Raw genomic sequence first — 17,688 nt, forward strand, 5'->3', positions numbered from 1 at the left:
GGAGGTTGAATATTGCTGATTTCTGAGTACTAAGAGGCCAAATAAAAATATTGTCAATTATTTTACAATATGTATATTATAGCATTGTCCCTTTGAGGAGCCCTATCACATAGCCTGCAAATCACAACTATTCTGAGATTCCAGTTTGGCAGCATTATTCTTTCTGTGCATTTTTCTAAGTTACTTCATAAGGTTAACTAATGACTCACCATTTACAGTCCATCAATCCATCAGAAGTTTTATCAAGTGATTGGCAGGTTGAAAAATGAAAATCTCCAACAATTCTCAAATGACTAACATTTTTACATTAGGACGTGTTGTCCATCCCTACATCCCCCAATATAAAAATCTATTGAAGAAGCCATATAATTCATTGGGGCCTTTATGAAAAAAGTGAGTGGTAGACTTGGTAAACATTAACCAGTAACTGTTCCCTGCAGAAAACTTTAATCACGTTGACTGACACACTGTCAATTTACTCTCAATATGGGTGAACTTATTAACCAGAGATGATAAGTCCTATGTATTTCTACTATATCTTTATTGGTTTAATTATAAATATGCAAAACCCTTCTTGGGGACAATTATTGGTTCCTACCCTCAAGGCTCGCTGTTGGCCATTATGAATAGGAATGACTTCATGTATTATTGAAGTGTATAACTCTGTGGGGGTCTACATCTACTGCTAGCCAGGCTGACAGAAATAGAGATTTTTTCCATTATCATCAGCTCCCACAGTGAGATACTCACTGAGTGATTTAGGAAAGTGAGTTCCTGATCTCACAAAGTATGTGAGCATACGTGACTTTATTAGACTGCGAACTTTCAGTACTGAACTGAGCAACTGACAACTGCCTGAAACATCAAGAAAAAAGACTGTTAATCTGTGAGAGATTATTTAATGTGAGCAGGAATTTTCATAGATTGTTTGAATCACTTGTTCTCCAAACTCTCATTTGTCTGGAGGAGGCAAAACATTGGAAGGCATATGAAGATATGAAGTATGCAAGGCTGGGACCGCTGTATCTGAGAGTAAACTATTGTATCTAAGATGTTTTAGGAAATTACACCTCACGTCCAGTTCAACCACCCTCACCCTCAGCGCAAAGATCCAACTGCCCTCTGTTACAGTGACTGAGTCAGGAATTCCCCACTGGCAAGTCTCTCGCTGCTATTTTGTTCTCATTTCAAATCATTGTTAGCTTCTGCTCCTGCTTGCACAGCAAGATCCTCAGCACAGCACTGTGGGTGACAGATTTCACAATCTCTTAAGGTCATGTATAACTTGTGAGATCAGGAAAACACTTTCCTACATGGCTCAGTGAAATATCTCACTGCGAGAGCTGGCGCTATTTCAAAGAGGAAGTCCGTGAGGAAGTAAAAAATTCTGCCCTGTGAAAATCATCTGCAACTCAAGATCAGTTGAAACAGGGAATTACTGAAGAAATGGATTGGAGGACATGGGGCATTGAGGGTAACATGGATTTGCAGGATGTGGTTTAGGTGGAGATAAAGGTTGAGTGCAATCTTAAAGATATCTGAGAGAATTGAGATATAAGGGTGAAAAATGTGACTTTCCATGTCATAATTAACACTGGTGATAATGATCACACTGTCAGACTTTCCATTTGCCTGAGATGTCACTGTTGAGAGCTGTCTATGAGTTAAAACCTCCTGTACACGCGAGCAAAACTCGCATAAGTCTTATCGTTATAAATCGTATAATTGCCTAAGTTGCACATTTATCCGATTCCTATTCAGTTTCATATCGAACCCACTTAAATTTCTTTGCACGACTCATATTAATCACCTTACCCTCCATTACTGCAGCATTTACATTGAATTGGAGGAAATGATGGTTAGTTAACTCATGCACACTTACCGGGCGGCTGCGTGGAATCGCGGGAAATGTAGTCCTGACCTGTTGTTGTAAACGCAGAATGTTCAATAGATTCCAATACTTGCGGTTAGTGTGCATGTGGCGATGAGTCAAGACGCATTAAATCGTGTGAAACATAGTCTTGACCTGTCACTGCATGCGCATTTACCGGCTGCTTTGAATTACACACACGCAGTGTAGATTATTGGTTGAACAAGAATTTATACGACTTACACAGTTTGCTTGCAACTCGGACTTTGCATAAGTCATATTAAATGTTATGGTCCCGATTTGTATGACTCATGTGAGTTTTAACAGTATACTGAAAGAACCAGACATTCAGTTGTGACTCCTCTCCAGGGTAGCACTGGAAACACTTGTGAAAGCTGTCGTGGCTGACTTCATGTATGCTGTAACATGGCAGGAATCTATCGGCAACCTGATGACCTGGAAGCGAGACTAACAGCCAGTTTTTCTCGTGGACCCATTTCAAAACAGGATCTGATTTTCTGGATTGAAAGCGGAGTTATAATTCGACAAAGTTAATTTTGCATTGACGCCCACAAAGTTTAGAGTCAATTCACTTTACAGTATATTCTGTGAAGCGCTTTGAGATGTCTCGAAGACGTGATAAGGCGCTATATCGAATGCAAGGATTATTATTTTATTTTTATTGATGTTTTTCTACTAGCCTATATTGTATTATCTGTTGCTTGCAGAGCTGGATACTTACCACAGCATATTCCTCTGGAGATTATCTGCTACCTTTCCAAGGAGAAAGAGTTTCTCCCATGGCATGCAGCGAGCAATGTGCTGCGTTACCTGGGCAAACTGGTGGATCGCAACAAGGACTACAGCATATTTTGTGTAAGACTTTCAACCTTTAACATACCAACGTTTGATAAAATCAGTTGAGAAAAGTTACCAATTTAATGATCAGTTTCAGACAGTGAGTTTGATCAAAACAAAAAATGAAATGCAAAATGTACATATGATCCACATTTGAATTAGGTATCTAAACGCCGATTTTGTTTTCATTTTATTTATGCCAGAATCCTCTTGCGTGACACTATTTCAGTTTGGGTTCTTTTTGTTTTATGCACAGAATCATGATAGCAAAAAGTTAAATAAAACTCACACTTTCTACATGACATGCGTATCCACAAAGTGTTAGCATCAAACTCACACACTTAGTAACAGAAGTAACTTCTCATCATAGACATAAGAGGAAAAAATATCCATCTAGGTTTAGACTCGCAATATTTTCTCAACATTTCAGAGTGTGCAGAATTTGGCAACTTTTGTCTTAGATACATTTCAATCTTAATTTTCAACCACATTTTTTAAAAGGAGCTACAGAAAAACAATTTTGGAATTAAAACTGAGTTTAACAATTTGTCAAATATTACACACTTGAAACATCTACAAATACAAAGTCACTATACTTTACAGGATTTAGCAGGTTTTGATGACATGATAAATGGATATAATTGAATATATAAATGTAAAACTGTATTCTATTCCAACGTAAGTAAGGCGCTAAATCAAATCAAGGATTTGCTTTTCAAAAAAATTGTGAGCAGAATTGGATTAGGATTAGGATGATTGCAGCCAGGTGGGTTTATCAGCAATGCTTTAGGTTCCTAGGATTGTTGTACAGGATTGTCTAAACGTAATATCTGTGCGTGACAAAGCAATGTTAAAACAATGTTTTTGTTTTTCCGAGTAATAATTCCTTCAGACAAAAATAATAAATTGGTAACTCAATCCACGACTGTTTGTGGGACACTGCTTTGTGCAATTGGCTGCCCCATTTCACCCACAATATATACAGTCAATTCACTTTGCAGTGTGTTCTGTTTGCGACGTCTTGAAGATGTGATAAGGCGCTATATCAAACGCAAGGATTATTATTATTAAGTGTTACTTAACACACCTTTGGTATCAAACCATATCACAAAGGAGGTTCGGATGATGCAGACCCTTAGGTCCATTTGATCTCATCCTTCCACAATACCAACCCTATTGTTGTCTTATCACAGCATCAAGCTTTTTTCTTTAAAAAAATCAGATCATTTAATTGTAACTTGTGAATCCATATTGACAGGAATTGAAGTCTACTCGTCTTGTTTTCTCCTTTCAGAAATACATTTTACAAAATGTCGCCCAGACATACAAAGCACATGGTTGGCCAGAAGATACTTCAAACAGTTCAGTTGTGCCGGAGGCATACCAGACTGAGTTAAATCATCATTATCTTTGTTTACCAACTTTTTAAAAACAAATTATAAATGTATTTGACATTTGTCTGTGGTTTAGTATGTAACAGCACGAAACAGAAAGGGTTTCATGACCAGTCATCAGTAACTTGTTAATCATACATTTTACAAAGCAGTTGCAAGTTGTTCTGAGTTTATTTTTTGAATCCCATTCCTAAAGTTACCCTCTGAAACATCTCCTTTCAAGATGATAAAGACAAATCTGGACATTATAATGCTTACATAAAGGGAAGTACAGATCAACCATGATCTAATAGAGTGGCATAACAGGCTTGAGGAGCTAAAAGACCTACTCCTGATCATGTGAATGAAGTTAAAAAAGTGAATTGCCTCATATTTACCATTGAATTTAACTGGACTTATGGCTCAATGGGTCTGAGTCTACAGTGACATCAAAGTCTGGGAATGGTTTTGATAAGATCATCTGTCTCCAAGATTAAAATAAATGTTGTCAGTAAAAAGAACCTTTAGACAGGTATTTGAAAGATAGAGGCTTGAAGGGTATGGTAATAAGGCAGGGCTTTAACATTGAATAAACACGTTGCTCTGAGAGCCATTGCAGACTCGATGGGCCAAATGGCCTCCTATACATTTCTATGATTCTGTAGTTCTAAAAAGCACAGATAAATTGTGAAATCTCTAGATTTATATCTAGGATAATAAATGGTAATGACATTTTGCGTGCCATTAACAAATTTTGTACTGTACCGTGTGAAAAACAATGAATTTACTGGTTTGCTATTTTGTAAACAGGGAACTACGTCGGGAGGTTATTATTCTGGCTTGTAAATTTGGCTTGCTCCCCTGCCATGAGAAGGCTGTATCTTTGCTTTCAGAGTGGATGTCGACTGATTATAACAGGTAGGTACAACTCTTAAACTTTTAGATTAGAGTGAAAATCAATGAAAAGATATAATGGCCTAACAGTATGAGATGCAATACCAAACCCCAACTGTCAGGGAGAAGTAGGATCTATGACTCTATTTCTGTAGTGCTTCAGAGAGTTCAGAATTTGGCATATTGTTAAATGCAGCCTTAATTTTGAAGCTGGCTTTCTGTAAGTTCTTTTAAGAAACTATTTCAAACTTCAAAGTTAAGACTGAATTCAACAGTTTCTCCTCATGTGTTGTATCACAGATTAGAAAATGTCAACATCGTCAAGAATTTCACAAGTTATTTGTTGTCACATTGCTTGTGACGTCTGAATGTTTATTATGTGACTTTATTATGTGACCGCAGGGCTCATTTCCATGTAGAGTAACATATAAAGCCTTTTTGGCAAGCAGTTTTGAATCATTCATTTTCTAGGGTTATGTTGGGGAACAGGTAACAGATTTGTGTGTAGTAAAGAAATATGGCTTTAGGCCAGCATGTTTCAATATGGTCTGAAAGATAAAACTGAAAAACAAATTGAAGCTTTAGAATGCCACACATTTTACAAAATTTCTCTCAATTCCATAATACAACTGCAGGAAGGATGACGTGATGACCCGAAATTGGTCATTTGTAGTGTGTGGAATACTGGTCAGCACATGGCAAGCCAGCAGCTCTGTGCACCAAAACTGGTTGCGGGTCCAAAGGCCAACTGCTTTATACCCCAATCAGCTTTATAAGGGGACACATTATATTGGGTTTTACTGGGGTTGTACTGTTATATCAGGGATCTCTCATTGCTTTGTCTATCAAACATCGACTTGGCTTCCTCTTCTTCAAGCTCCACTGTCTCTCTAGGCAGATGCTTTCCATATATTTACCACTCTCTTATAGTGCAGTTAATAGTCTGCTCAACCTCCCTCTTCTAAGTTCGAGTCAATGCCCCTTACAGATTATTTGATTTACTTGTCAGTCTCAGTAGCTTCTTCCAAAGACTGCAGTGAAACACACAAGATATTTTTTGTGACAGGATGGACAGCTTCACTTTTATTGAGGATATGGACAATGAGTGTCATTTTTAGTGCAGATACTCTCCAGTGAAGAGCTTGTTCTTGGTGGGCCAAATGCATATATAGAGATTCACCTTCTTTGAATTCAATATGTATTGTACAACTTTAAGAAATAACACTGTCAAAAAGCTGCAGAGAACAGCTGAGAATGAAACAGATTTATTTGACTTGAGCTCTATATTTACATTGAAAGGCAGCTTTACCGGATTAAAGCTGGTGTTTTAATGCAATCTTACTGAATCTGACTGACACTTGAATGTATTGTAATGGCATCACCAACGGGAAGGAAATATCAGTTTGGAAAACTTGCTGACTACTGAACACACGCCGTACTATTCTCTGAAAATGTCTCATTGGAAAATAAACAGTTTCATTGACGTCTTCTTTCTGAAATTTGGAAGTCAGCTCTGCTTCAAGAACTGGCTCACAGACATGATAAAATGTAAAACCAAATGTCACTTCTCAGGAAAGCAACCAAAATAAGCAATCATTCTGACAAAATCAGACAGGAGAGTTGAGGCTTCACATAATTTATAATTTAATATATTACCAATCAATAGCTTTCCTGCTGTCAATCCACTTAGTAATGCAACTGTGCACTGTAGTGCTAGATTCAAGTGATAGAAATTGAATCCATGGGATGCATTTTAAAAGTGTTCATTTTTGATCAATGTCCCAAAAGGCACGATTGTTGCTTGTTTCTAAAACAAAATGAGTTTATAAAATATATGTCCTGCCTATTCTTTTCTGTAGAGATTTTATAGAATATTTGTACATTTTAATTACTTTCTCCAGATTACTACAAGAAAGTAAGTTTTACAGAAAACTGTGTTACTGCAATATGGCTTTGGTTTTTGATCAAGGACAAGATTGTGTTAAACAGTTCAAATTTGGGAAATTATTTAAACTGGTTTGAGACACAGTCTAGTCTGAGATAATGTTCTGAATCCAAGGCCATCTCTTTGATCACGCTTTTGGTCATTTCCCCCTCCTACTCCTTGTCTACATACCCTCCAATCTTCACACTACACCCTTCCATATGCTGGATTGGGGAACCGTATTATATGCATCCGATTGCCTGACAGGAGGACTCCACAAGAGTCTACTTTCCTCAGGGAACCCACTTCATCTTTGCTGAGCCAATTACACCCAACTCGTGTGCCAGAACTCTGGTGATTGGAATTGTTTCTTTCTCCTCGACTACTTTTAATGATAATAAATAATAATCCTTGCATTTGATATAGCGCCTTTTCACGTCTTTGAGATGTCTGAAAGTATTTCACAGAATATTATTATTATTATCCTTGTGTTGGAGGGTTAGTGTTCATTTTACATGACCTTGTATACCAAAAGCAGAGTGTCATTTGTCCTCTTGGAAACCTGCAAGATTGGTTGTAAATTCTGCTCATCTCAGTGGAACTGTAAAGAACGCTCTGTGTTTGTCAGTCGCTGGCAATTTGAGTGCTTTAAAAGATGGCCACTTTTTTAAAAAAAGCCAACATTTCATTCTAAACAAATGTCCCAACCAATTTTTCAGATATCACTTTGAAAATTTTATTATAAAATGTTATCATTTGAAAAAATAATGATTATTTATGGGAGACGTGTTTCATCCACAAAATACAGTCAATTCATTTTACAGTATATCCTGTGTAGCGATTTGAGATATCTCAACAAAATGATAAGACGCTATATCAAATGAAATATTATTATTATTTGTTTTCCATCATTATCGTCCACAGTATTATCATGTCCATAATGCAAATACACAATGTACTGTATGAATTCAGTGGAGCCCTGGTATTAGTCACAGTTTGTTTAACCTTAATTCAACACTGCAGGTGTTATACCAAGGGACGACACTGGAAATGGTAATTGTATACTGATACATTTCAGAATCTCACCAAACGTTAGGGACATTGTCTACTGCACTGGAATCTCACTGATGGATGACAATGTGTGGGATTTCATCTGGAATAAGTACCAATCTTCAACTGCAGTTTCAGAGAAGAAAATATTACTGGAGGGCTTGACATGCAGTAAAAGCACCTTTTTGCTAAACAGGTGGGTCAGGCCTTTGGAGAATGCATGATCGTATTTTTTCCTTCCTAGAACAAAAACATATTTTAAGATCTCATGAACTTTGCTTTATCTTTTAAGGCTGCTTAACCTGTCCCTGAACACCCAATGGATTCCTGAACAGAATACAATAGATATTATAATTCTTGTGGCTAAATATCCAAATGGACGGCATTTAGCTTGGAAATTTTTCAAGGATAACTGGGACATTTTGAATTCAAGGTATGGCATATCCCTTCACTTTGTAGCAACATTCACTGGAATAAGCAAATATAATTTAGGCACAAAAAAGTGGGTAATGGTTTTTGTGTGCTTCTGGTAAAAATAAAGCCTTTTCAAGCACTTTGATTTAGTACCCTGCTTGACGGGAGCTATGTTAATGCAAATTGTTGTTTTTGAGAAGTTCCCTTGCGGTTCATTGGGAAGAGCTGCCTAATGTAAAACTGGGCCATGCAGAATTGGAAGTTTCGAGATTCAAGCCCTGTGATGAGTTCTGCTGATCTCAACTGAGGTAGTGATAGGGCCTCCCAAAACTGCTTCAGCTAGGAGTTTACTCTTCTCCTCTGCCCTCATCCCCCTCCACAAGCTTCCCCACCTGCCGGGATGAAGTTACAAAAATCTAACAGCGACCACAATTTGCTAGTAACACTGATGCTTTGTACCTCAGAATCCTGGGATTCCTTTGGAGCACATGCTTGAGATTCAGTTAAGGGGAGGATAAAATGGCAATCATCACGTGCTTTACTGTTAGTGGTAATAGGCTGTTTCTGGTCATCCAGAGTATTTAAATGAAACGGGAATCCTCAGATTCTGGCTAAATGTTATCCCTGTTGACTCCTGGGCAAATTGATTGAGTCCTTGTGTCCAGCAGGATTAATTATCTTTAAGAGAGGAGAGGCGGAAGTTAGAGGGAAAGAAGAAGCAGTTGATTGATTGTGAGCATTTGTCTTTCATTTTTATACAGATACGGAGAAGCCTTGTTCATGAGCTCTAAACTTATCAAAGGAGTGACAGAGTTCCTGAGTACAGAAGCTGAACTGAATGAGGTAAGTGATTTTGTGCACCCTTCAGGATTTTCCTTTTCTTATCATTTCATTCCAGGCAGGGCGAAACCTTGGGCAAGTTTCCTTACTCCACACGCCTAATAATAATCCTTCAAAACTAAAAACAATAATAAATTGGTCATTTTCAATCTACGACTGTTTGTGGGACATTGCTGTGCGCAATTGGCTGCCGCGTTCGCCCACAAATATACAGTCAATTCACTTTTCAGTATATTCTGTGAAGCGCTTTGGGACGTCCTCCCGACGTGAAAAGCGCTATATCAAATGCAAGGATTATTATTATTATTATTATTTGATTCACATTATTTCACATCATACTGTGCTTTAATCCTCTAAAATCAAGTAACCGTTAAATTGAAATAAAGACCATTCTTCTACTTATTAAATTTTTTTTTGAATTAGTTAATGGTCAACAGAAAGCATTGTACGTTTACTCAATGTTCGATCCCAGAGATGACAAATGTGATTTTGAATCAGCAAAAATTCATTTTTAATTCATTTTATTTATTATTTTTATTTCACATTCCTCCAACTCCCTCCCTACTGTATATGCTATAGAATTCATGAGACTGACTTGCATAAGCGTGCATATCACAGGCTAGGCTGTATACCACATCAAACTTTCACTATTTCCAAATATTTATGAAATGTTTTAAACTTTACAGCTGAAGGACTTTATAAAAAACCTCGGAGGGGAAATAGCTGTCTCATTCACACAAGCTATTGAAATAGTGGAAGCAAATGTTCGGTGGCACAGTCTCTTTGAAGAAGAGCTGTTCCAATGGCTCAGGATATCCATGAACAGTTAATTTTTAACACCTATAAATATTTATAGCATGAAGTACTTTGATGCATTTGTATTATTTAAATTTTCTCTACTTTTTAATGAGAAAGAACAAAAGAACTGCATTGCAAATTTTTTGCACTGGTTATTTTTCTGCAAAATTACAAAATTCCTCCCGAGGAGAAAAAAAAGCAATTGCTTTAAAAATTTGAAATGGCTTTACGGGACCGAGAATGTCATTGCAACTAGTGCATGTTATTTACAGTCAGTGGAGAAAAAAAATATTACAATGTATTTTATGCATGAATGTTTTGTCCCTTCAGTATTCCAGCATGCTAGCTTCAAGGTTTTCAATTTTGTGTATTTGCGTTGTTCTTGTACTGAGACATGGTAATATTATGCAATGTTTTAAAGCACAAAGACTGTTAAGGACAATCAATATTGGAATGGAAGGAAATTAGACAACCTGATCAAATCTTAAAACCCATCAAAAGAAAAAACAAGTGTGCTTAAATTGTGATGAATAAATGATAAGTATCGTCTTTTTAAAAAAAACACTACACTTTAAGGAACGTCACACGGAATACTGACAGAATTTTACAAAAAGAAGCTTTGATTTTACCCTGATACTGCCAAGTTATTATTGTGGATTTTCTAAATGGAAACCTCGAGCATATGTATTTTAAACAGAAAAGATATCGAATTTTAACTCTGTTAATAAAATTTTGTACAGTACAATATAAAGCTTCACTGTGTGAGTTTTTGATGAGTGCATATTAGAACCATAGAAACAGAACTGACATGTTGATTGCATTTAGAGAAGCTGTTTTTAATATTGTTAAATTAGATTCGCTGTCAGGCATCAAAATGCCAAGAAAATGTGAAAACTGTTGTGTTTCATTTACAAACATTGACATTATCCAATTCCACCCACCGCTTTGAATGTGCAGAGTATAAACAATGAAAAGTCTGAAAATAATTTACTGTGCAGGATAATAAAGCAAATTACTCCGATTTCTGCTTTCATCCATTCCTTTTGTAAATAAATAAATAAATAAATAAATGCAAATAGCAAGACATAGATGTGGATTAGTAACTGCCTGAAGGGAAGCAAACAAAGGATAGTTTTTAACTAGTTGTTAGATAAAAATGGGATTAAATATTGAATGGGATCTGTACTTCAGACTCCTCCTGTTCCTTGAATATATAAATGAATTGGATTCACAGACTCAGTGCAAGGTCATCAGATTTGATTTGATATCAAACTAGGAGGAATAAAGGAATCGGAACAGGTAGCCACAATCTTACAGAGATCAATAGGCATTGCACCCAGGCTGATCATTGGATAATAGAGTTTAATAGAAATAATTGCAAGGAATTAAAATAAAAGAAGCAATTACTTGATGAATAGGTTACAATTTCCCAAAGGGAAAGGTAGCTTACTTGTTAGGATGAGCTTTGAGAAATAACTAAATAAGCTAGAAGGAAGGATAAGATCATATCATAGAATCATAGAATTATACAGCACAGATGGAGGCCATTTGGGCTACCGTGTCTGTGCCAGCTCTTTGAAAAGAGCTTCCAAATTAATCCCACTCCCCTACTCTTCCCATAGCCCTGTAAATCATTCCTCCCCAAATAACTCTCCACTTCTCTCTTAAAGATAAGAGGATTTTTGGATGAAGAATGTCCTTCAGCCCATTTGAACTCATCATTTCAGAATACTCCCACTATGGTTTCTTCATTACAGAATCAAGCTCTCTCTTAATTGAGTTCAATATCCTAGATTCTATCATTCATCCAGGTAATCCATTCCAGCTGTGAATTATCCTCAATATAAAATAATATTTCCTAGTGTCTGTCCTAAAATTGCCCTTCACTTCACTGAACCTGTGCTGGCTTATCTTGTTGCCTTGACATACATATCTGAAAAAAATATTCTAGGTTTATTTTCTCAATGCAATTTAGCACCTCTATAAGTTTCCTCTGAAACATCTCTTTGGAAGGCTGAAGAGTCCTATCTTATCTAGTTGCTGTTCATGGCTCTCCCTTTGTTCTCCTCCCACTGCCTCTAGGGTCTAGACAGACTCAAACCAACAGATTTAGCAATTATAATAATAGTAGTAATAATAATTCTTGCATTTGATTTAGCGCCTTATCAAGATTTAGCAATTCTGCTCTACATCCTCCTCACCTTGTTTATAGCTGATTATATGGGTCAAAACTTTCTTCACACTTTACCTTTCTTGTTATTTTAAAAGTTATTTATTTTAAGAGTGTTTCTAGAGCAGGAATGATGCATTTCAATTGAAATTCTTTTTTCATGCAGAAAATAGCACAACTTTATGTGTTGTTCCCTGAAATGACTGACATGGCTGAAATGGCCAATGACTGACAAATAATAAGGCTTGCATTTGATGTAGTGCCACTGTAACACTAAAACCTCACAAAGCACTTTACAGATAATTAATGTCAACATCATAGGGATACTGTGCTGGCTGCCCACCATCAACCAAAGACATATGAGGCCAGTCCTCAATTCACGGTGTGACAGGAATTAACACATAATTATCATCATGTGAGTGCTGGAGCCATTTGGTACTTGCTGGTTAGTGAAGAAGCTATGCTTACTGTCATATGGTTGGAGTCTGCAACAATATCACATAAAGAATGTAATCAAACTGCAGATTCATAAGCTTAATAATTTACTTGCCTGGAAACTGAAACAAAGAACAACTGAACATTTTAATTGCTGTGTTGCTATAATTCCCAGCACAGGAACAATCTCTTTCCATTGTACCTACTGATGCATGACAGACATTATAAAACAAAGGGTACCTTACTCAGTTCTAAATGCAGAAACGCAATTGAATTTGGGTGTTAGCGTGGCTGAGTTGATCGTGCTCTCCCCTCTGAATCAGAAGATTGTACATTAATCTAATACATCTGTAAATATATTTTCTGTATTTAAATGTTATAGTTAGAAGTACAAATGTTTTATAAATGTCCCATATCAGCTAAGAAGCAACTACTGAATATCAGGAAGAACCTCAATTGGATAGTTAATATTTGTTCGATTTTACCTCTTGGATATAAGTAAAGAAATGAAAAGGAAAACATTTGGTGATATTGTTGAGCATTAATATTGCTTTGCTCTGTAGCCCATTGATGTGACTGTCAGGAAATTATACTTTACACTAGCAAAATGGCAAGCCGTAGAGAACAATACCTTACCACAAATTTACTGTTTAGCTTCTGATGCCGTATTTACCGTCTTTCCATTGCCTGTTTTCACTGTTTTACAATTATCTGCTGTCGACTTGACCGCCTTCTATTTTTCATACTCCTTCTCCCTTAAGTGCCAAGTGTAGAAGATCTACTTTGCCAAGACAAACTTGTTAAAAATATAAATCCAAATCTGTCTCTGTGAGCATTCTCTAGCATCAAACAGATGGCATTCTCTTAGTGTGGTATCCTGTATCAGGAGGAATTTTGGCATTTTAAATTCAGTTTGGAAATGGCCCAGCTATGTTGTGTATGGCAAGAGTTTGTGTGCTTACAGACACATGAAGATACCTATGCAGTAAAGCAGCAGTTTATTAGGATGTAAAAACAGGTTAGCAGTCGGTGCAGCAGATCATGAGCCATGCTGGAATCAGGTTCAGCAAAGGACATAGCTGAGCTTCTATGAGCAGACTCCATTGTGCGTTGTGCTGAGGAAAGTTCAGATCAAACAGACACTCTACAGTGCATATAGCAACATCTTCAGCTTTTAGCAAACCCACTTGCTACAAAGGTCCTCATCCAAGCATTTGGTAACAGCTGCAAATGGTACCCAAGTCATGAGAGAAATTACGATCAAAATCAGAAAATAAGAGATTTAGAAGTTTATTTGCTGTATCCAGTATGGCAGTTGGCCATCAATCAACTTTTACCAGAAGAACCCATGAGATAGTTTATTTTCCCAAAAGGGTCTCCGGCTTCCAGGCAGTGGAACTTTAATTGGTTCACCCAACACTGCTGGTAAGGCACTCACTACAACAAGTTACTCATCCACTACAATTAATTATGCTGTGACTAGTGACGGTCTTCACAGAGTGAACTTAGCCTCCTGAGGTTGGTGATGATTTCACCAGCATTGCTATTGCTGGGAAGCCTGCCTCTCTGCGGGGAGACTGAATGTGTCTCTACACAAGTATTACATGCTGCGGCTTACAGTTGCCTGTGCAAGGCTGCTCTTCTGTGCAATGCATCCTATCAAAATTCTATTAATTTCCTACCCATTCCAATATTTTTCAATAAGAGTTATTCAGATTCCCCAAATTAATGTGGCAATTTCATTCTTCCATTGCAGTACTTTAAACACATTGATTTTTCCTCAACTTTAAGCACCTCATTAATATTACTATTGGTACATCAATCATCAAATCAATTAAACCACCCAAGTAAAAACTGTTTTTAGAATAAATTCATTGATAGTGCGATTGTCTAAAATGATATATATGATGGAAACATGTTGAGTGGTCACAGATGTGTTTCAGGACTAAATACATCTGTGCTTGTCAATTGTGGTCACATTATATGATCCCCATATCTGTCTCAAGCTGACAATAGCCATAGATCCAAAAGAGCAGCCAAGCATGTTATAATAATAATCCTTGTATTTAATATAGGGTTATTCTACTTGTTCAGATGGATGTTAAAGTCCTATTTGAAAAGAGAAGGGAGTTTCTCCCAGTGTCCTGGCCATCGTTCCACCTAATAAAATAATGGAATAGCAGAGCATTGCTGAAAGTTGAACTTCTATGCTGACAATGCAGGCTCCATAATTGTCCTGCAGATTTCTGGAATCAAACGTTGCCAACAATGCTTCCACATCATTGTAAGCCTTGGATGTTTTGTCTGCAATATAGAAATTGATGTCTAGAATGAAAGTTAAACACCAGGACATTAATATTAATGTTGGTCTGAGTAATACACCTTGTAGTATGTTGTGGAGGAAATGTGTTTTGTGATGTGATAATTCTGTGATAAATCATATCTGAATGCATGCATTTGTAGAAGACCATTTCACCTGTTTGTTTCACTTGGTTTTGGATTTCTCAGAGATAAATATATACGAAAGCCTACAAAACAGATGTAAACCTCAAAGTGTTAAATAGGGCGATAATTGAGGGATTCAAGAACTGTTCTCAAATGGTACTACTCAGATTCCTCTGGACTATCGGTTTGGTTCAATTTATATCTCTGGCAACCAGTCTAATGTTCAGTGACATATTTCTATTGATGACTATTCAGAATCAATACCCGGAACACTAAAACACAAAATAAGCCCCAACCACAAAGGTTATATCACATGTTTGTATTTTATATATCATTGTAACTTAACATGACATTGGGATTGATAGATAATGTGAAATAATTGTTTTCTATCCAGCCATCAAGACATCATATACCAAATTTCTAGAAAATCCTCCTCTCCTTCCCTTTGTTCGTGCTCTTCTAACAAATGTTTGATATTTGTATCTTTGCAGTAAATCCTCAATAAACTACATTCATTCAGTAAGACTCAATTTGGTTTGCACTAAAAATCACCTGTCTGGGATGGTCTTAGACAATTATGTGCTGCTCTTCCTTGGTCTACTTTCTACTTCTATTCTAATTGTTGCCACTGAAGTGTAACTGACCTATAATAACCTATCCGAATGGAAGATTTCATACCTTACTCTTCCCTACAGTCAAGGCAAGCACTGCAGCTCAATCCACACTGTCCTAATAATATCTCTTATAAAATGCTTCCTACTGAATTTGACACCTTAATCATTCAATGCCAGCTTATTCTCTGTTCCTAACCTCTGTAAATGCTCTGCTGCATTTATATTGCAATTTTACCTGTACTTTCATTGCTTCTCTCAAGCTTTGGATATTATTCTCTTCTTTCCCCGTGTTGCCATCAAATTGCATCACACTGATTCCCTGGACCTCAACACTGTGGAAGGGCTTAATTCCCTCAGACTTCCCAAGTTCAACCCATACGCTTTAAATCTTAACTCTTAAACTTGGTGATCATTCATTTATCTTCTCTTTTGGATAAACATTCTGTTCAATGTTATACACATTATCTTTGATCCATTAATAGTATTTTCCCATTACACACTGAATTAATTTTTTACTACTTTCTCTCTCTAGCCAGGCACTAATTGAATGTCTTTTGGTCATTTTCTCTCTCAGCTTGGATGTTAACTGTTTAGCTTTGGATCCCACAACAGATATTAATAGTCAATACATGTATATCTCAGTGTAACACGTAAATTGCTTGCAGAGTACCAGATGGTGCATTCAATAAGAAAATGAAATTAATCATAAGAAATATGTTTGTATTAATACTGCATACTATTAAAATAGAATTTTATTCGAAAATCTTGTAAAGACAACAATACAGTCAAGATTAGGCTCCTCGGATTGATTTATCAATAGAACAGTTATTTGTAACATTTGCAATTAAGGCAAAGGTATCCTTTTGCTCTTTAAGTTCCTGATAATAATAATAATAATCCTTGCATTTGATATAGTACCTTATCACGTCTACAAGAAGTCTCAAAGCGCTTCATAGAATATACTGTAAAGTGAATTGACTATATATTTGTGGGAGAATCGTGCAGCCAATTGCGCACAGCAGTGTCCCACAAACAGTTGTGGATTGATCCTTTTAATGTTTGTCTTGCGTCAGGCAGTAATGCTATGTGGAAGAGAGAACATGAAAAAGTTGTTCACAGTTTTCCAATTCCTTGTGGGACCAAAGTAACAATGCAAATACATAGACTGTATTGCACCAAAACCAGACATTCGGTCCAAGTATTTCATGCTGATGTTTACACTTCATGTGACTCTGCACCCCTCCTAATCACCTTTTTTGGGACGTCCTTCTGACGTGAAAGGCGCTATACAAATGTAATTTTGTTGATGTTGTTGTTTCTAATCCTATCCCTTACCCCTCTAAGATGGTTGGAGAAGCAAATCTAATTGAAACAGTCGCGGCCGTAACCAAAGTCTTCTGCCATTTTTGATCCATTCAGAATAACTTTAAAGACTGCAACATCTGCAAGGCACAATGGACAATTGTTTGTTCTGTTAAACATAACACTGCATTCAGTAAAATAATAATAATCCTTGCATTTGATATAGCGCCTTATCACGTCTTCGAGGGGTCGCAAAGTACTTAACAGAATATACTGTGAATTGAATTGACTGTATATTTTATGGGCGAAACACAGCAGCCAATTTCGCACAGCAGTGTCCCACAACATATTTATTTTCAGTGCAAAAATAGCAGCAAACTTACGTCTCAGGTACACATTGAAAAGCACTAAAATAGTATGATATCAGCAATATTATATTGCTGTGTTACTTGGGAACGACCATCTTTGCACAATGAACTTGTGATATTGTATTGCTAAGACAAATATATATACACTTATGAATCATCCAAACGATATGCTACAGTAAAATGTGAATAAAAGCAGGACTGACATGACTAAAGAGAATCACATAGAACAGCTGTTTCCAGTCTGCAACTACTGTACCTTGATACCAAATTAGGGGCTCAAGCCCAGAGGGTCCATCACACTGCTTCTGTGCTCTTTGCAATGTGCACTTGAAA

At 36.7% G+C, this 17,688-nt stretch overlaps 1 protein-coding gene across 1 annotated transcript in view; it reads left to right on the forward strand.

The window, feature by feature from the left end:
• The window catches only part of LOC103185331 (thyrotropin-releasing hormone-degrading ectoenzyme), a 54,088-nt gene extending 43,238 nt beyond the window's left edge, over positions 1–10,850 (forward strand). The window contains exons 13-19 of the mRNA XM_042335971.1: positions 2,599–2,746; positions 4,023–4,120; positions 4,912–5,019; positions 7,998–8,165; positions 8,262–8,402; positions 9,145–9,226; positions 9,910–10,850. Coding sequence (XP_042191905.1) covers positions 2,599–2,746; positions 4,023–4,120; positions 4,912–5,019; positions 7,998–8,165; positions 8,262–8,402; positions 9,145–9,226; positions 9,910–10,053 — 889 coding nt within the window. The 3' untranslated portion in view covers positions 10,054–10,850. The remainder of the gene's footprint in view (positions 1–2,598; positions 2,747–4,022; positions 4,121–4,911; positions 5,020–7,997; positions 8,166–8,261; positions 8,403–9,144; positions 9,227–9,909) is intronic.
• Positions 10,851–17,688: the final 6,838 nt, after the last annotated feature.

The sequence above is a fragment of the Callorhinchus milii genome, unplaced genomic scaffold (genome assembly GCF_018977255.1).
Source record: "Callorhinchus milii isolate IMCB2004 unplaced genomic scaffold, IMCB_Cmil_1.0 Scaffold5, whole genome shotgun sequence".
Taxonomy (NCBI): Eukaryota; Metazoa; Chordata; class Chondrichthyes; order Chimaeriformes; family Callorhinchidae; genus Callorhinchus; species Callorhinchus milii.